The 19,947-nt window shown below is 52.0% G+C and overlaps 2 protein-coding genes across 5 annotated transcripts in view; one reads left to right on the forward strand and one right to left on the reverse strand.

Annotated features, from left to right (window-relative positions):
* Positions 1 to 439: 439 nt before the first annotated feature.
* NPPA (natriuretic peptide A) lies at positions 440 to 1,890 on the forward strand. Its single transcript, XM_010849863.1, has 3 exons — positions 440 to 647; positions 745 to 1,071; positions 1,598 to 1,890. The coding sequence occupies exons 1-3, from the start codon at positions 528 to 530 to the stop codon at positions 1,607 to 1,609; spliced, it is 459 nt and encodes a 152-aa protein (XP_010848165.1). The 5' UTR covers positions 440 to 527; the 3' UTR covers positions 1,610 to 1,890.
* A 2,786-nt stretch (positions 1,891 to 4,676) lies between these two features.
* The window catches only part of CLCN6 (chloride channel, voltage-sensitive 6), a 33,867-nt gene continuing 18,596 nt past the window's right edge, over positions 4,677 to 19,947 (reverse strand). For 3 of the 4 annotated variants that reach the window (XM_010849864.1, XM_010849865.1, XM_010849867.1), the window contains 12 exons: positions 19,604 to 19,770; positions 18,939 to 19,065; positions 16,503 to 16,629; positions 16,077 to 16,230; positions 15,579 to 15,738; positions 15,383 to 15,489; positions 14,207 to 14,393; positions 13,221 to 13,378; positions 12,948 to 13,104; positions 11,260 to 11,367; positions 10,991 to 11,116; positions 4,677 to 7,896 (listed from right to left, as the gene is read on the reverse strand). In XM_010849864.1, the coding sequence (XP_010848166.1) occupies positions 7,816 to 7,896; positions 10,991 to 11,116; positions 11,260 to 11,367; positions 12,948 to 13,104; positions 13,221 to 13,378; positions 14,207 to 14,393; positions 15,383 to 15,489; positions 15,579 to 15,738; positions 16,077 to 16,230; positions 16,503 to 16,629; positions 18,939 to 19,065; positions 19,604 to 19,770 (1,659 nt within the window). In that variant the 3' untranslated portion in view covers positions 4,677 to 7,815. Of the gene's footprint in view, positions 7,897 to 10,990; positions 11,117 to 11,259; positions 11,368 to 12,931; positions 13,105 to 13,220; positions 13,379 to 14,206; positions 14,394 to 15,382; positions 15,490 to 15,578; positions 15,739 to 16,076; positions 16,231 to 16,502; positions 16,630 to 18,938; positions 19,066 to 19,603; positions 19,771 to 19,947 lie in introns of those variants that run through there. The other variant, XM_010849866.1, reaches the window with a different exon arrangement.

Here is a 19,947-nt window from a genome sequence, read left to right on the forward strand (position 1 = left end):
CTCCCGCCCTTATTTGGAGCCCTGATAGCTGAGCGGCAAACCAACAGGGGAGCTGGGCGCCCGCCAACCGTCACTCTCTGCTTCCCCGCATGAGTCCCGTTGCCGAGGAGAAAGAAGCCGGAGGCATCGTTGTGAGATAACCAAGGACTCTTTTTTGCTCTTCTCACACCTTTGAAGTGGGAACCTCTTGAGGCAAATCAACAAGAATGTGGCTCCTGCAGCTGAGGGTCCTGGGGGTTGTCGGGGCTGCTCAAGGCAGAGGGGCTGTGACAAGCAGGCTGGACTGATAACTTTAAAAGGGCATCTTCTGCTGCTTCCTCACTCAGCTGCTTTATCACTGCAAGTGACAGAATGGGGAGGGTTCCGTCCCTCTCCCGGACGAGCTCCCAGAGAGCCAGGGGGCTATAAAAAGAGGAGGCTCAGGGCAGCTGGGAGACAGAGACGGACAAAGGCCAACAGCAAAAGGCCAAAGAGGACAGGGAGGAGGCAGCAAGCACCAGACCGACCATTCCTTGACCGAGGCCAGCATGGGCTCCTCCGCCATCACCGTGAGCTTCCTCCTCTTTCTGGCATTTCAGCTCCCAGGGCAAACAGGAGCAAATCCCGTGTATGGCTCTGTGTCCAATGCAGACCTGATGGATTTCAAGGTAGGGCCAGGGAAGCGGCATGGTCTGGGGTGAGGGGGGTTGTGACATTGTGCCAGGCAGCGAGACCTCTCCCTTTCCCTGTTTTCCTTTTGTAAAGAATTTGCTGGACCGTTTGGAGGACAAGATGCCTTTAGAAGATGAGGCTGTGCCCTCACAAGTACTAAGTGAGCAGAATGAAGAAGCTGGGGCCCCTCTCAGCCCCCTTTCAGAGATGCCTCCCTGGATGGGGGAGGTCAACCCAGCCCAGAGAGAGGGGGGCGTACTCGGGCGGGGCCCCTGGGAATCCTCCGATAGATCTGCCCTCCTGAAGAGCAAGCTGAGGGCACTGCTCACTGCCCCTCGGAGCCTGCGGAGGTCCAGCTGCTTCGGGGGAAGGATGGACAGGATTGGAGCCCAGAGTGGATTGGGCTGCAACAGCTTCCGGGTAAGAGGACCTGAGAATGGAAATGGGATGGGGAGGAAGGAAATTGTGGCTTCATTGAAGTTCAAGCCTTGTGAAAGAACATCGCCAGGGAATGCCTTCAGTAGGAAAGGGACAGCATAGAAGCAACCCCTTTGAAATTTCTGCCCCAACTTGGCAGGGAGGAGGGTGTGCTCTGAGTCTCAGGACAATGATACCAACCTCAGCTACAGTTTGCTGAGAGAATGCTAAGAAAAAAAGACTTTACTGCCACGAGCACTGGGGACTTAAATTGTTCATGGGGCCAAATAACCTGTGCTTTGCTGATTGGTAGTTTGTGTCCTTTGCAGAATCATCAGATCCCAAAGGATTGAAATTGAGCAGGACTGACTTTACTAGTTCCTAATGGGCAATTTGTTTACCAGTTTATAGAAGTCAGAGGGTCATCAGGCTGGAGTGGAGGCTGGTGGGAAGGGAGCACAGTCTGATGAAGCTGGCTTTTCCAGTGGAGTCAGGTCACCAAACCAAACATGTCTCTGCTCTCTTGTAGTATCGAAGATAATGGCCAGGGAGGAAAAGGCAGGCCAGGCCCCGGGCAGTCTTCAAGAGAATCCCCTGGGGTCTCTCACTCAACTTTGTCGCATCTGGTTGCCATCAAGTTGAGCTGTGACGAGCATTCAAGCATCAGCTTCTTGTCAACATTTCTCACATTTTATGCTAAATGTAGACAAAGTGATTTAACTGTGGCTTCTCCACCTCTCCCACCCATGTGTTAAGTTTTAATCACCTGTTACCAACATCAGTTTGAAAATGAATAAACTTCAGCACCATGGACAGAAGCAGTAGGCTCAGGTTGGTGTGATTTCTTTCATTTCCGGAAGGGAGTTCAGCCTGATACTCCTTGTCATTTTACCTTTTGTTGGAGAGAAGAATTCTCAGTTCCTTTTTCATTCTTTTTTTAAAGGAATTAACTTGTTTGGGGGAGCAGTTTTAGGTTCACAGCAAAATTGAGCCACTGAAGAGGTAGTTTCTTTGTATCTGCTTCTGAAATGGGTGTTGCCCTGGTTTACCTGTAACAGGGAGCAGGGCTACCGAGTCTCCGTACATACCCCTGTCCACCCCTCGTTCACATCCTCTTCCATAACCAACATCCCCACCAGAGAGCGACACTTGTTACCATCGATGAACCTACACTGACACATCATAATCATCCAACATCCGTAGTTCACATCATGTTCATCCTTGGTGGTGTGTGGCTTTGGGCTTCAGCTTCCTTTCATTTCTCCCTCCAAGTGTGTGTGTGTTTGGCGGGTAGGGGCTCAAACTGCAGCTCTCTACTTGCTCTCACTCACACTGCAGCCTCACCACGGATTCTGAAAAAGCCCTAGGAGACCAAAAAGGCCTTTATCTTTACTCAGACTTGCTCACATTCAGAGCACTTAGGTATTGAAAAGAAAACTTATAAACATTTGGGTTTTTTTCCTGGTCACATCTAAGGTAGACTGTCCTCAGTATGACACTTTTGTACACACAGTATTATTTGGTTACAGTTATCCTTTTTTTAGAGGGGCATATACGAAATCAGGACACTAACTCTTCTCTGACACCTTTTGAGAGTTAAGTGTGGCAGCTGAGTGAATTGCACTTTCGTTCTTCTTCAGCAGTTCTTTGAAGAATAGGCAGAATATTTGGGCTTAAAAGCTGAGCAAAATGAAGAAAGGAATGTTTGCTGTGCTGACATACTTCAACTTCATGCATCTTTGGGGCACCAAATTTAAAAATTAGCCACTGGTTTTCCCAAATTCATGTTCAAGGTGTTTGGACTTGCATGTTTTACTGAGGTGGGAGCTGCTGAAGAGGTAGTTTCTTTGTATCTGCTTCTGAAATGGGTGTTGCCCTGGTTTACCTGCACCAGGGAGCAGGGCTCTGAGCCACCTCCCACCCATTACCCCTGACACCACACTCGCCGTGTCAGATTTTATGACATTCCTCCAACACCCCTACACCTTCACTTCCCCATGCCTTTATTCATGCTGTTCCTTCCACGTAGATGCCCTTAATCCAGAGCTCCCCACCTCTCCCAAACATTTTACTCATTTCTTAAGCTCATTAAGAATGCTACTTCTTCCCTGAAGCCTTCCAGGATACCACATGCCCAGGACAGATCAAGCTCTTCACTGGCAGCATTTTATAACTATTACCAGTCACCACAACATGCCTGGGTATGCAACTGGGTCTGTGTCCCTGATCTGCAAGCTCCTGGAGGTAAATGCCCCTTCAGCAGGCCCTGCAGCATGTGGCACAGCAGGCACCCTACATATAGTTGGTCAGATTGTACAGAAACTGAGAGAAGAGGAAGTAAAGTAGTAATATGCTCCATGTAGAGTGAGGGGGAGGCCAGCAGAGAATTGATGGTTAGGCAGGGAGGTAGGGAAAGAACTCTAAGGTAACTGCTTCTAAAAGAGATGTTCTTTGCGTGGATTTTGAATGCAGAGGGTGGAAAACTAAGAACAGAGGACTAACAAGGACCAGGAGGGTGGAGAGAAAGGAAGCGTCTGGCTCCTGAGGTCTGGCACTGGGGGAGCAGGGGCTGCTGGCAGGGGAGGAGGGGGGGGAGCTGGGCTCACTGTCAAGGTGTCACAGTGACACAGCAGGTTCTCATGGATGGGATTGACTGAACGTGCCAAATACATGAGACGCCCCTGGAACCTAGAGGACACTGGGGAATGGGTGGAAGGGGTGATGAATTGCGGGAGGGACAGGTTGAAGCAGGGATGGGTGAAGGGGTGACAGCTGAGGGAGGATGCATGGAGGGGCCTGAGTAGGCTGAGGCTGCTTCTGCCACTGTGCTTAGTCGCTCAGTCCTGGCCAACTTTGCGACCCCATGGATTGTAGCCCGCCAGACTCCTCTGCTCATGGGATTCTCCAGGCAAGAATACTGGAGTGGGCTGCCATGCCATCCTCCAGGGATCGATCATCCCAACCCAGGGGTTGAACCCAGGTCTCCTGCACCGCTGGCAGATTCTTTACTATCTGAGCCACCAGGAAAGCCCAGCCAGTGTTTCTGCCACTGGGGGACAGCAACTCAAAGCAGATCACCCAGAGACCAAGAAATCACATTTCAGGCAAAACACAATGTGACCCAAAAGCCCTGAGAGGTGGCAGTGATGGAGGCTGGCACCAAGGTCTGAAAGTCCTTAGGCCCAGCACCGGGTCCATTTCTTCTGGTTGGACACTGGGGGAATCTGCCCACAGGGCTGTATCCTAAATGAAGCACTGGCAGGAACTGAATGGATTCACCAGCTGTTCTGTGAGGGAGTGCCTGTGAGGACAGGCGATATTATAGGTGGAAAGGACCTGTGAACAAGCCCGGCAGTGTTGATCTGAAGGGGGGACAGAGCAGGGCTACTGCTGTGGTTTTTGCTGAGATCTGTAGGACTAAGTGATTCTTACATTAAGGTGCCAAGTGGCCCCCTGAGGATGAAGAGTCCTGCTGGGAGAGCTACAGGAGACCTGAGGCTACACACCCCTCTCTACCTTTGCAATCTGTACATGTTAGAGAGGGGGAGGAATGAAAGGAAAACAAGTCCTCACCACGCTAAAAAAAGGGCACTGTGGAGACAAAAGGATGATGGAGATGGATGGAGACGTTTTATTCTGACACATTACGGTTACAATGAGAACCTCCAAGTTTCAAGAGTTCAAATAAAAATAGAACTTTACAAATTAAAAAAAAAATACAATTTATATACACCATAGAATTAGCTAACGTTACTGTATAAACAGTGCAAAGAGAAGAAGGAAGCTGCTACTGATGAGATGATCAAGGTCCACAAGCTGTGGCGTAATACTGCACATCACTGCTGTGGGGCCGCCAGGGTGCTGCTGGCCTTCCTGCAGGCTTTTTCATCCCCGAGGGCCATGTCAGTGCGTGACTTTGCATGAGAAATGTCATATGGTCAGCTGGGTCAAGCAAGCAAGTGTCCATCCCAGCCAGGAACTGTTAATGAAACGTAGCTGTTTTTATCGTTCAGTTGCTGAGTTGTGTCTGACTCTTTACACCGCCATGGACTGCAGCACACCAGGCTTCCCTGTCCTTCACTATCTCCCAGAGTTTGCTCAGATGCATGTCCACTGAGTTGGTGATGCTATCTAAACATCTCATCCTCTGTGGTCATGAGCAGTTATTTCTCAGAGCACAAAGGTCCCACAGTGGGGTGGGACTTGCTCCCTCCCCTGACACCTCAGCTGGGGAACATGACACCACCTCTAGCCAATCCCAAGCTTGGCCCCTGAGAATCTATCGAGGCCACATCCCTGGGAGGTGACCGTGCTACAAACAGGCAAGATGTTGAAATGCAGGTTTCTAACTAACAGAAATCAAAGGAATGAGGCTGACAGTTAATTGTGTTACAAGTGGAGCTGTGCTAGTCTTTGGGCTTGTCTGGAAAGGGCAGACGCCAGGAGAGGACAATGACGTGCCATTCCAGAGGGGCTGGGTTTGGGTCTGATGCATCTGTTCAGGGGGAGGGAGGTGTCTGCATTCTGCCGTCTATCTCTGGGCTGCACCGATGGGAACAAAATATCAGGTGACTTAAACACAACATGGTGTGCGGGAAGGATAAATTCCAGCAACACTCACCCAGGGCAGCCTCCCAGACAGCTGTATGACCCTGCCCCCTGAAGGTGGGAGGACCTCAGTCCTGACAATTTCAGGAAGGGGAGAAAGGCAGCAAGAGGGGAGCAGGTTCCAGTTCCGGATGCTGCCTGAGAACAGTGGCAGCTGGCTGAACACCATCACACTTAGGAGGGCTTGCTCTTTTGTTCCTGGTGAGTTCCTCAATTACTTACTGGAATGTTCATCTGTGTTTCATAAGTCAAGTGCACCCAAGGGAGTCAAAAAATTTATATATCAAAGTCATGTTGATCAAAGAGATGAGAAAAAGGGAAGAACAGAGGGGCCCTAGTCACTGGGGACGATGTGGAAACAGCCCCTGGGTGCGGGTGTTGTTCCCTAGAGTGCGTGGAGCACAAGACCAGAGCTGGCAAAGCAGGGCGGGTACTCATCCCCAGGCTGAACAGCAGTCTTGGCAACAAAGCTGGGAGGCTCAGGGGAGAGAAAAGCCTTGCTGTGGCCTGGCACTAATGCCCTCTGGCAACTTCCATGATTAAAGAAAAAAAAAAAAAAAAAACGGGAACAACTAACTAAATGCAAACAGATGCCATCTTGAGTCTTCAAGCACATTTGCTGTGGGGCTGTCTAAAGGGATGGGAGGGAGGGAGGCTCCAGAGAGGGGGCTGTGTGTATATGTATATAATTATGACTGATTCAAGCTGTTATACAGCAGAGATCAATACAACATTATAAAGCAATTGTCTTCCAATTTAAAAAAGAAAAAAACATGCTGCTGAATGTAGAGAGAACAAAGAGGAAAGTAAGTGCAAATGCCTGACACACAGATGCTCATTCTGGGTGCCTGTTCAGAGATGACCAAACAGCCGAGAGGGAAACTGAGTCACAGAAACAGAGAGGGAGGCTTCCTATGTCTGACGCTAAAACCTTGGGGTGTGAGCTGGCAGGAAGCACCTCCCACTACCCATTAACCCTTCCTGAGGTTGCCGCTGCTGAGCCCCTCAGGAGGGTGGGGACGGCCGGCAGCAGGCGAGTGTGAGATGCTTATGAAGGGCAGACACCCTCTTCCTCGAATGAACACCTGCTGTGCGGTCACACTCGGGCTTTCTCAGCCACATCACGGACCCGCCCACATTCCTGGTTCAGGATTCACTCCCTCCCGTCTTATGAATAATGGCACTGTTCCCCAGGGTCAAGTGAAGCAGTTTTATCTAAGGGAGCCCTGCTTTTAGGGGTGATGCAAGGTCCTCTGGGCTGTGGCTGCTTCACCACGAAAAGGCAGGTAGAACTTGAGGAATTTTAGTAATCTGATGGAGAGGAGAAGGACCGGGGTGAAAACATAGCACAAGGAGACCATGGGTAATCAGGAAATTAGAGAGAAAGCCGAAATGCTCAAAGCTGGGACAGGTGGAAATCTGACCCTGTCATCAGCTTTATCATAAAGTTCAGGGACCACGAGCAGGATTTAAACGCTTTGTGCTTCTGGAGCTGGTGGTTCCAAGGAGGTTCACACCACAGGGGCCCCACCTCACACCCAGAAGAACTTCCCTTAAAATGAACTAGTGAAGGTGTCAACTTGAGTCTCAATGAGTTGGAGGGGGGTGCTCTCTGAAACATGGGTGGTTTTCTCAGGGCCCAATTCCTCATTCACTGAGTTCCGCAACTGGCATATCTCCCCCAACCCGTGTTTGCCTTGGCCAAAGCCCCTCCCATGATGCTTTAAGGCAACAGCTGGCTTCCCTAGGAAAGTGGCAAAGAGGAGGCGGGACACCTGCTCTGAGGGTCACCCTCCAGCGGGCAAGGCCTGACTCTCCTCTGGTCCTGGTGCTAGCAGGGACAGGGGCTGGGGCCTATGTCGGCACTGGATGGAGAAACGCAGGAAGCAGAAAACAGGAAGATACTTGCTGAGCAGTGAGACAAATCCAGGCTCTGATGGTCCCATACCACCCCCAGGATCTCTGACGGCAAAGTGTTCGATGACTGTAGGCTTTCCAAGCGAGTGGGTGACTGGGGATCTTCCATGCCCGGGAACAGTCTGGCCAGCCGTGGTGGCGGAGCCCGAGCTGCTGCCCTCCAAGGCGGCTTCCGGAGAGGGCAGCCGGCACGCGGCTGTGAGGCTGAGCCTGAGCCCGCTGTCAGAGGGTCTGGTAGTGCTGCCGCAGCCGGGCCTGCAGAAACTCGTGCGTCAGGTTGTGTCGTGTGATGACCCCCACGATCTAGGACCAGGAAGAAAAGACCCAAGTCACCTGCAGAGTGAAACCCACTGGGAAGACAACTGACTGACAGGAGTGAACAGAGCTTGCCCGGCCTGTCTCAGGCAGCAGGGCCAGAATCAGGTCTCGGAAGGACCAGGGCAGACCCGACAACACGATCAGGACGCTTGTTTCGAAGGGCACCTCATTTCTAGATGGAAATGAGATACAGAGAAAGCTCGGGATCGCAAGCTGGAAGCCAATGGGACAAATTCAGTCGCAGAGATTTGAGCTGGGCCAGCTGGATCTGGACACTAAGGTCTTCTTAAGCAGAGCTCACCGTCTGTAGCTTCACAGCCACCACACCCAGCCGGCTTCACCATTCAGAACTACCTGAGTCACTGTGATATTGGATTTATAGTAAGAAAAATATATTTGGTCATCAGCCTAGTTTCTGGCACACAGCTCTTAAAACTCTCAGCACTTCCTAAGTGGTGAATAATAAGGGTGTCTTGTTATTCATAACAAGCCCCTTTCAACCACAGCTGAGTTTATGCTAATGTCATCACTTCTGGGAAGCCTTTAAGGATGGAGGCTGGTTTCCCAGGGAACTAAGTGTATGACTAAGGGATTGGAGCTGTCAGCCCTACCTACCCGGTGGGGTGGGGGTGGGGGGCGGTGGGAAATGCTGAATCCATCACCAACGGCCATAGATGTAATCAACCACACCTGTGACATGAAGCTTCTATTAAACCTGAACCACAGGGTTTGGAGAGCGTCCAGGCTGGTGAACCCGTGAGGTGATAGCAGGGTGCCCAGCCTGCCAGAGAGGAGGCAGAGCTCAGCCTCCCCTTCCCCCATCCCCTGCCCTGTGTATCTCTTCCATCTGCCCATTCCAGGTTATGGACTACAATCTACTATAAAAGAATATGAGGGGGTGCTTCCCTGGTGGCTCCGTGGTAAAGAATCTGCCTGCCAGTGCAGGAGACACGGGTTCAACCCCTGGTCTGGGAAGATCCCACAGGCCATGGATCAGCTAAGGCTGTGACCACTACCACTGAACATGTGCTTTAGAGCCCAGAAGCTGCAACCACTGAATCCCACCTGCCTAGAGCCTGTATTCTGCACAAGAGAAGCCACTGTAATGAGAAGCCCATGCACCACAACTAGAGAGTAGCCCCCCACTCACCACAAACAGAGAAAAGCCTGTGCAGCAACAGACCCAGCACAGCCAATAAGTCAATAAATAATGAACAAATGAGTAAACAAATGACTGAATGAAGAAAGACATTAATGAAAGAATATGAGTAACTGTTGCTCTGAATTCTGTGAGCAGCGGGTCATGGGAACCTTCTATTTATAGCCAGTCAGTCAGGAGCACAGGTGACAACCCAGACTTTCGATTGAGAACTGAGGTGGGGGAGGGGTACGGTGAACCGTCTTTGGGGCTGAGCCCTTAACCCAAGGGACATGACACCATCCCCAGGTAGACAGTGTCAGGACTGAACTGAGTTGAGGACACCCAGCTGGTATCCAGAGAACTGCTTTGTGTAGGGAACTCACCCTCCTCCCTAAACCAGCAAAAGCAGCTCAGCAGAGCAGGAGAGTCCAGAAAACCAGGGGGTTCCACAGTCACTGCAGCGACTCATGTCTCACTGGGGTGGGTGTCCCAAAACTGTCAGCACAGCTGTGTTCCAAGGAACACGATTCCACCTCCAGCCACTAAACACATGTAAGGGCATGTATGCTATCGGGGTTCTGCTGGGTAGCCCTCATTTTGGAGAAGCGTCATTTCCTGCAAGGCAGCTAGGGGGCACTGACTGAAAGCCTCAGAAAGGTGACCATTACAGTGACTGTAAAAAAAAAAATCTGCCTGCAATGCTGGAGACACGGGGCAGGAGACCTGCGTGTGAGCCCCGGGTTGGGAAGATCCCCTGGAGAAGGAAATGGCAATCCACTCCCGTATTCTTGCCTGGGAAATCCCATGGACAGAGGAGCCTGGCAGGCTACAGTCCATGGGGTCACAAAGAGCTGGACACGACTGAGTGAATAACACACTCACATTTTCACTTTCACAGTGAAATTTAACTAAATATCCCACCACAGAGAACTGAGTAAGTGACCAGGCAACTGTACAACAGAATGCTCTTGAGCCATTAAAATGTCCTAAAGGAATACTTTTTGCCATGGAAAGTCATTTCCCATAGATTCATTGAAAAATTAAGATATGAAACAGTACAGGCACTGGTAACGTTTTCACTGAAACTTGACATACAAAGTCTCTTACTCCTAGATGCAGAAGAAAAAACAAGAGATACTTTAAAAAATTAACATGGCTGCCTCTATAGAGATTTTTTTTTTTTTAATCTATAGTTTCACACTTTTCTACAATCAAATACTGCTGTAGTAAGAAAAAAAATGAAGTTCTAAGAAGAAAAAAATGGAAAAATCTGTAATAATAATTAGGTAGGTAGTTTATCTTTTAACACTCTCTTGAGTAGTTTGCCTGAAATTCTCTCATTTAGTGTTATAAATTCCCGTAACAGGTAGGGAACTGACCCCCTTCCCATAAGAAGGCACCACCAAGTCCAACGAGAAGAGAAAGATTTTAGGATATAGAGAGGTTTGTTGTTTAGTTGCTAAGCTGTGTCCCACTCTTTTGTGAGTCCATGGGCTGTAGCCTGCCAGGCTCCTCTGTCCATGGAATTCTCCAGGCAAGAATACTGGAGTGGGATGCTATTTCCTTCTCCAGGGGATCTGTACGACTCAGGGATTGAACTCGCGTTGCCTGCATTGGCCGATGGATCCTTTACCACTGAGGCCCCAGGGAAGCTCCAGGCCTAAGCTTTCCTGTTCCACAGAAAGGAAGACCAGTGTGACACTGGCTCCACCTGCCAGCCACACAGGAGACCACATGTAGGAAACACCCAGGAGGCCAAAGGGGAAGGTTTCGGAAGCTGCTTCTCTCCCGCCCACCCCTCCGCCCCTCACTTTTGCTGGGGGAGCGCAGAGCAGATTGAGTTTGAGGGGCACCCCTGTGGGGTTCTGCTGCTCCTCCTATAGCGCTGAGCTTAGAGGCTCCCCTCCAGGAGACACAGCCTCACAGGTTCTGACTCACCTCGCCCACCGCATTTACCACTGGCAGATGCCGCAGGCCCATCGTCCTGAACAGGTTGAACACTTGGGAGACGTGGGTGTTGGGCGAAACAGTGAAGGGTGCGGGGTTCATGTACGGGGTGACGTCCTGCAGAGGAGACAACATGGTGACCCACAGCCAGTCCTGCCTGCCCAAGATGTGACTCTAGCCACGCAGACGAGGAGCAGGCCGTGCGGGATGGGCCCTCAGCCTCCTCACCCAGCCCCGGCCCCCAGGGAAGCCCTGCTCACCACAATCATGCGCGGGTTCAGCAGGGTCAGGTCCAGGTCGTGGATGTCGGGGTACCTCGGGTAATCCTCGGCCATCTCGGCGTAGGAGAGGCGTGGCTGGCTGGCACTCTGCAATCCCAACCCAGACACTGTCCTTTGCACTGGATGTGGCCGCCGGCGGAGCCACGTTTAGGGGACCCTCCCTCAATGTCTGAGAGCCAGGCGGGCAGCGCAGGGCCAGGACAGGTGCTCTGGAGTGAGACCTCCTGCTCCAAAGCCATTTCTCGGCCAATTCCCTAGCTGTGTCCCCTGGGCGGGTCTCCTAACTTCTCTGAACGTCCCTTTCATCTGTAGAACAGATGTGAGCTATTCTAGAGTTTCAGTGAGAAAAGTGCTAATAGTAGCTGTAGCTGTAGCGACTTGAGTCCCCTAAAAGATTCGTCTGCATTCTAATGTCTAGAATCTGTGAATGTAGCCTTCTTGGAAAAGAGGCTTTTACAGATGTAGTCAAGGTAAAATGAGGTCACGTGGAGGAGGGTGGGCCCCAAACCCAGGGACTGGTGTCCTGCTAAAAGAGGCGAGGGCACAGAGGGAGGGCCGGGTAACAAAGACGCAGACACAATTGATGGGCCTCCAGCCAGGGCAGGCCGAGGGCACCCACCACAAATGAGGAAGGCAAGAATCCTCTCCTGGAGCCTTCAGAGGAAGCACAGCCCGGCCGACCGGGCGTTCTGTCCCAGGGCCTTCAAAACCAAGCAAGGACACACTGCTGTTGCTGGAAGCATCTGAGGGGCCTGCCTGTGGGATTTTGCCCAGTTTGCAGCGACTGCAAACGGCAGCCCCAGGAAAGTCAGCCCAGTAAAGTCACAAGGGAGCTTTACCACTATTCCTGCATCCTGAGTCTTCTGGACTTTCCCTCAGCTCTCAAGGCCGCTGACCGTCACAGGGCACCGAGACCATCAGCTCTCAGGCCAGTCACCACTCCTCCCCAATCTTCTTCCCCTTCCCTCCCCTTGGCCCACGGTCTTTGCTGTCCACCGCTGACCCCCAGGGCTTCCTCAGGCCAGCACTGGTGGCTTCTGTCTGCAGGCGAGGCCCTGTATAGTCTGGCCTGCTTCATTCCTCCAACTCTCGTCCCTTGGGCCATTCCAGTGAGGTTGGGCCTCCCACAGGCCATACCCCCAAGCCTGAGCCACTCCATCCGTGGCCCTTCCTGTCCTGCCCACGTGAGTTGCTCTTCTGCAGACTAGTCAGACCATGGGTGACCTCAGGCTGGCTGCCCACGGGCAAGACCCAAAGGAAAATTAGTTTGGGAACTAGGTCTCTGTGTGAGTTTTTCAGGCTCCATCTGAAGGGGTGAAGTGTGTTGCAGGTCACTATATGGACCACTTTGAACACACATAAACCAAAGGAAAGAAAAGACTACAGGGAAATGAACAAGAACAAAGGCATTTCTTTGGATAACACATGTAACAAAGTGCATACATGGCAGAAATTAAAGTGTAGAAATTATATTAGAAGGCTACTGGCTAGAAGGACACTTAACAACAGATGCAGAGACTAAGGGGCAAGGCCCTGGAGGGACTCTGAGCCCGCTCAGCATAGGGCAGCGGGGATTGCACGCACTGCTCAACAGCAGGTGTGGGGACTGGGTTCCAAGCACCCTCATGCTTTCCAGAGGCCTGGTGTGGACAAGAAGGGAGACTCACCGACTGGCTTTCAGAGTAACAGACTCCTCGGACGAGCAGGGTGACGAGCTGCGAGCGCAGGATCAGGCCGTGGAAGGTCAGCGGGCGGAAGCGTTCCTCCATGGTCCAGTCTTCGCTCGGGGACTGGTCAGGGTATAGGTTGGGGTAGGGGGTGTATCTGTTATACAAAAACCAGACGCTGCCTAGGACACCCTCAGCAGGACCGCGTCCCGTCCACAGCCCCAAGCCCCGCCCGCACTCCCAGGGATGGCCCCGGGCGACGGGCCCCCTCACCTCCGCTCCAGCATCTGCTGCAGGAGATCCTCCTTCTCGCCTGGCTCCTCAGAGGTCACATGCTCATCGCACATGTTGCGCAGCTCACTGGATGGGTAGGACTTCATGGACTGGCTTCGCCGGCGCTGCTCGCCGGCGCGGGTGAGGATGCTGGACTTCTGAGGATGGGAAGGGGCAGTGATGACAGACTGCTGCTCAAGGGCGGACTAGCATCCACTCAGGGGAGGAGGTGGGTGACCCTGAGGGTCAAAAGGCACAGGCCCACACCAGAACGGCAAGAAACCTGCATGGCGGCTCAGAGACTTGTGATAATGTGCCCCCAACCTCCAAAGCCAAGGGTGGGCACGTGGCCCAAATGAGGCAGTGGGACCCTCCCTCAATGCTGATGCCTCCTGGTACCCACAGAAGAGCCGCCAGCCACCTGCTCATCCAGGGTGCACCACGCCTGGTTCCTCAGCTTCCCTGTCTGTCCCACAGCTTCCTACGAACGTCTTTCTTAAGTAGGTCAAAGCCCACTGTTGGCAATTCAGAACCCTCTCTGGGACAACCTGCACTGAATGCTAACCACTGCTGATTAAAACCAGGCTTCCCTGGTGGCTCATATGGTAAAGAATCTGGCTGCATTGTGGGAGACATGGATTCGATCCCTCCATCAGGAAGATCCCCTGAAGAAGGGAACGGCTCCCCACTCCAGTATTCTTGCCTGGAAAATCCCATGGACTGAGGAGCCTGGTAGGCTGATTAAAACCACCACTTATCCACAGGCTTGCTGGAGTGAGAATGCACACACATCCTGATGGCCTAACGAAGTCCTTACTCCCTGTCCAGTCCTTACTCACTGTCGCGTACGATGACAAGAATGCTGACTTTCTCAAGAGCCAACCAGGGCCACCCTGTATACAGGGTACGACAAGCATGGGGTCAGTGTGTGTGTCAGGGAACCACTTGTCCACGGTCCACCCCTCCTCCAGGATCACTTTCTTTACCTTGAATTTGATGTTGTTACTGATGAGCTGGTTGCCCTTCATGAACTCCCTCTCATTGCCCCGGTTCTCTGTGACCACCGGGAAGGCGTGGTGGACGGTGGTGCGTAGGATGCTGACCAGGGACTGGATGCGGGTGTGCGGGTAGACGTAGGTCAGATTGGGCTCCATGATGTCGCTGGCTCGCAGTCTGCGGGAGGGAGAGAAGTGGTCCAGCCTCACGACGGAGCCCGTGGCACTGGGAGCAGCCGTGACATAGCCATGCTCCCTCTCCGTACTGCCTGGACCACCAGGGTCCCTCTTCTGAACCACCTCCAGCCGATCCTTGAACACACACACGTGTTTCTTGGTACTCCCATCCCCTTCATATGCACTGTTCCCTGTGCCTGGAATATGCTCTTCCCTGCCTTGTCAGATGGGTGGGCCAAGACCCTCATCTCTATACAAACGCCCCCTCACCATGAACCCCATCTGCTTGCCCAGGGTTTCGGCCATCCCTCCTCAGCACCCCATGGCACGTCATGTATCACCATTGAACTGCTAATGACACGGTTATTAAAATGAAAATCTTTGGGTGTCCTTTTAGACCAGGGATGGCAACTATCACCCACAGGTCCAATCTGGTCATGCTTGCTCATTTACATGTTGTCCACGGGTGCTTCTGCACTAAAATGGTAGAACTGGATAACTGTGATAGAGACCACATAGCCTGCAACGTTGGAAATATTGACTGGCTGGTCCTTTCTGGAAGCTGGCTGACTCCTACGGGACAGACTTTAAGCACCTCACATGATTCCAGACATGAGAGGCCTGATGGATAAGCTGGTGTTTATGCCCAGAGGAGTCACCGCTGATAGACAACTCTTCACTGGGCACACATGAGGCAGCTTGCTGTCACTCACAAGGATCGGACGCTTAAACATTCAATCGTAACACTTTCTGTTTCACTAGAATGCCACAGCGGCTGAACAGTCCATGAAGCGACCCTGCCCACCCCAGCCTCCAGCCCACGGGGCCACTCCACTCTCCAGAAAACACTTGGGGACAAACGTACTTGCTACTGTTACTTACCTTCTTCCAACCCAAGAATCTGTACTACTACCCCCTAATACGAAAGTTCCTGGGCCCTAGACTTTATAAATTCTGGAACTAGGACACAAAGAGAAATCCTGGCCTTACTTGTCCATTTCCACCTCTGTCTCCCATTCTAGCAGCGGCACGCCACGCAGGCCCACGTGGATGTCATAAATGCCTTTATTGAAAAAGTCCCCTGTCCATTTGGCCACCTGAAATACAAAGGAAAGGCTTAAAAATAGGCTGCTGTGGGGGGAACTGGGCCCTGAACCTGAACGAGGCCTAGAAGGGGCGCACTCACCATCAGGGTGATCATAATGGGAAGACCATAAGTGATCTCATTGGTAGACTCAATCAAGATGACCGTGAGACTGATGGTCATGCGGACGACCCCACCCAAGAAAGCCGCAGCACCAATCAGGGCAAAGGTCCCGGAGTAGATATGGCCCAATCCAATGTAGCTGGTGAAGAAACAGACCGAGAACATGGCTCAGAATCACACAGTGTGTGGTGGGGTGAGGGTAGTTCAGTCGCTAAGACATGTCGGACTATTGAGATCCTACAGACTATGGCCCGCCAGGCGCCTCTGTCCACAGGATTTCCCAGGCGAGAATACTGGAGTGGGTTGCCATTTCCTTCTCCAGGGAATCTTCCCGACCCAGGGATCAAACCCAGGTCTCCTGCACTGCAGGTGGATTCTTTACTGCTGAGCCTCCGGGGAAGCCATGTGGGAAGCTATGATTCCTACACATGTGCATACGTGCGCACGCGCACACACACACACACATGCACAGAGTACCTTTTGAGGACATTGGCAACTAAACGTCCAAAAGCAGCTCCACACAGCAGAGAAGGCACGAAAAGGCCACTTGGAACAGAAATGCCGTAAGTCCAACACGCAAGTGAGAAATAGAGGACGAAGAACAAGGCCAAAGTGACGGGGCTAAATGTACCTGCGAAGCAAGAGCAGACTGACCTGAGTCCACCAAGATGCTTACCAAGGCCTCCCAGACCAGCCAGCTCCCACCAGGTCCTACTGCATCCTGTCCGGTTCACCTCCAGTGCTGGAGGCAGAAAGCCTATCTTTGTCTGGGGTGATGTCACCAACAAAAAGCCCTGTTCTTGCTCAAAATTAGGGGTAAGCCAAGCTGTGTCTGAGGGTAAACGGAAGGGGCGGGTGAATAATCATTTGTACCTGCCCCAAAGCCCAGCCCCTGAGACTCACTATCCTGGTGGAAAAGCTGAAGGATGGCAGACTCCTGGGGATTGAAGAAGAGGGTGGCCATGTCATTGTAGGTCTCGTTGGGACAAAAAAAGGTCTTGATACTTGAATTCACATCTTCTGATGTGACCTGAGAAACAAGAATCAAAAAGTCAAACACAGGTCCCTGACCAGGGCACTTGAGATTTCAACTGGGACGTCTCCAGAGAGGTTGCAGCAAACCTGGCATGCAAGCTTTACTCATAATAAAACAGGTAGCAAAAGTAGATTGAGATCCAAAAGCAGCCAACTGTGATACTGTATTCCTCAGATTTTGAGAAAGAATCAGGATGATGGCCCTTATTCATCCACAGCTGCAACAAAAATATAACTATACCCAAGATTCACTGTAGGTCTGGCTCAGTGCTACTTCTGTCAGAGGCACTGGGGGAAGCCTGGCCCCCAGGGACCACGGACCGTGGAGGACGAGGTAGAGGCCTGACAAGAGGCCCAGAGTGGTCAGGTGGCTGCAGAGGAGAGTGGGCACTGTGTACCTAAGCCCAGCTTTGTTCCAAGTGGAAAAAGCCTCTGCCCCGAGTTTGCTGCAGAAGAAACCTGTGTCTATGAGGCCTACTGCAGATACCTTGCTCCTGGCTGCCTATCCCTCACCTGGCTGAACAAAACCCAAGTTGGGAAAAGACGGGATTTCTTCACATCCCAGCCCTCTTACCCCCTTCATCATCTTGTGTGAGCAGATGAGAGCCTGGCACTGCTAGACTCATCAGTGCGGTGTTTGTTTTCTGGCTGCTGGTGTTCAGCAGCACAGGGGGTGAACCTCATACCTGTCCCTGGGCAAACAACTAATGGGTGTTACTGCAAAGCTAACTGAGGAGACGGATTGTTCCTGGATCCCATTCTATCAATGATACTGTAGAGATGCCCTTACGTGGACACTGTAACGATAGCAGGCCATGGGCTAGTATAATTCTACGAGGTGCGCCTGGCTGGGCAACAGCCCAATGAAGGCTGCTGCAGGAAACAGGGAGCGCCCCCTATGGGCAGAACCTAGCATGGAGGAGAAGGCAACTGGGATGTGTGTGCACAGTTGTCGAGGGTGGACAAGCTGAGGAAACAGCTTAATAACCAACAATGCAATGTTTCCCCAACTTAGGTCTGGATGAACCCAGTGCTGAAGGCGCTCTGGAAAGAGTCCTGTGGTCAAGTGCATAGAGGAGCATCACTGCACTTGCTGGAAATCAGTGTATCTGCAACGAGCAGGGAACAGGCTCCATGATCAGACAGACCCAACATGCACCCTGTCACCCTCCTATGACTTCAGGAAAGGTACTCCATTTCGTGAAGCTTCCGTTTCCTCATCTGTAACAGGGGAATGACACCTATCTCAGGCTACCTATTACTAGCTGATTGGTTTTGGGCAAGACCTCAGTTTGCCTCAGTTTTCTCATCTGTCAAGTGGGGACAATACTAGCCAGAGTGGCCATGGTAAAAACTAAGTGAGGTCATGTGTGTGCAGTGCTTAGTGGAGCACCTGGCACACGAAGAACACGCCGAACATTCCTAACACTTACTGGAACTTTAAAGGCCCGGAGAAGTCCTGTGTTTAAGAAACCTACTTAGGCCTGGTTATCTCATTTGACCACAGAATCTGTTTCCGTTTGTTTGCTCTTGAATCGTGTATAAATGCTCCTTAGAACACACTTTGGAAAGTATTGGCCTGGAAAGGAGGTGGTCTTGGGGAATAACCATCAACCGGGATCAACAGATTTTTCCTGTGAAGAGCCAGAGAGTAACTATTTTAGGCTTTGCAAGCCACATATAGTCTCTAGTGCATGTTCTTCTGGCTTTCCTTTCCCAACTCTTAGAACTGTAAAAACCATTTTTTTGGTTTTTACTCGGGGGCTACATAATAACAAGCAGTTGCCAAGGGCTAGATGTGGTCCATGGACCATAGTTTACTGACCTCTGATTGAGTACATTCTAGCCATTTAGTGTTCCTGGGGACATGGAAGATGCAGCCGTTCTAGACAAAAGCCCAAAGGGGCTCGGAGGGACTCCAGTAGCTCCCCAGGGGCCATTAAGACATGTACTGAGAGAACCTCCAGCCTCCACCCTAGGGTTCACTCTTAGACCCAACACACATTGTAAACTAAGCTCCAATGCCTACCTCACTGTGGGGGTCGGGGGAGAGACAGGAGTCCCCTCTATGATGACCAGGACTGTTCACAAAAGTGAAAAAGAGCCAGTTTGGTGAACACCCTCTCTTAGGTAAAATGACAGCTACGAACCCCAGCCCACCCCCATCCCCCACCCAGCAATCTGACTCAGGTGTGGAACAGTGAACCGATGCACCTACTGGCTCTCAACAGAGGCACGTCGTACATTCTCGATGCTTTGTCTCTGTGGACGTAGGACAAGGGCAGCAGGTGCACAGGGGGTTACCTGGAGCGGGATGGAGTCATTCCCAACTTGAGCCGCAGAAGTCACCTGGCGGCATTCTCCCAACACCATGGAGGCCACAAACACCACCACGGTGGTCACCAGGGTCACCAGGAGGCTCTCCAAGACTCTAGGGGGCAAGCACAGCTGTTAGCATGGGTCACAAAGCTACCTGGTCTTGAGAACTTGAAACTGCCTACCCCCAACCCTCCCTGCCCCAGAGCACGCAGAGCTGCCCCTGGGCAGTCAGCACACGTGCAGAATGTATCAGCGGCTTGCTGTGTTCCAGCAATCTCTATGTACAAATCTGTACAGGTGGTAGTGGCGAGGCTGCTGCGGCCACATCATCTCTCTCCAAGGAATGAACAGCTTCCCACTTTAAGTCCCAGGTGAGAGTCTCATGACAGCGCACCCCTTGGCGGGGCCGATACTGACTCTGCCACGTATCCCGTGGCCAAGTCCAGAGAGGCCGGGAGCCAGAGTGGCTCTGATATAAGTTAAGCTCAGCCGCAGTCTCTTGGTCTGTCTGATAAACACGTTTCTGTTCTCAGTCTTAGACGTGAGCTGGAAGCTGGCGTGGGAAGTGAGGTCTATTCCTCAGGAGAGATGGCCCAGTCCACACAGGGCCGGGGAGCCACAGCAGGTGGGGGAGGCGACTGCGAGGGTACCTGACGAGCTTAGGTTTCGGGTGCACGTTTCGCATACGGTACTTTGCAAGCCTCTTGTTCAGACAGTTGAACGTGGCTCCCAGGAGGCCCCCAATGACCCCCATCGCGATGAAGAAACCCAAGTCCATAGCTGTCCAGAGATGACATTTTTTATCAGAGTCAGAGCACTGAGAGAAAGGGCAGGGGAGGGAGAGAGAAAAACCAGAGTGCCTGTGAGAACAGGAAGGGGCAGGAGCAGAGAAGACAGAGACGAGAGCCGAAGCGGTGCTGGAATCCTGCCCACACTGAGCACACGCATGCAGAAGACTACAGGGCCCAGGTGCACCTACCTCTGCCAGCTTCTC

Source organism: Bison bison, unplaced genomic scaffold (genome assembly GCF_000754665.1).
Source record: "Bison bison bison isolate TAMUID 2011002044 unplaced genomic scaffold, Bison_UMD1.0 scf7180017864289, whole genome shotgun sequence".
NCBI lineage: Eukaryota > Metazoa > Chordata > Mammalia > Artiodactyla > Bovidae > Bison > Bison bison.

What these genes read in the sequence shown, in the direction of transcription:
- NPPA (XM_010849863.1), top strand. Translation starts at nt 528, where the DNA reads ATGGGCTCCTCCGCCATCACCGTGAGCTTCCTCCTCTTTCTGGCATTT. An exon ending in CAGACCTGATGGATTTCAAG is followed by an intron (nt 648 to 744) that starts GTAGGGCCAGGG and finishes CCTTTTGTAAAG; the next exon opens with AATTTGCTGGACCGTTTGGA.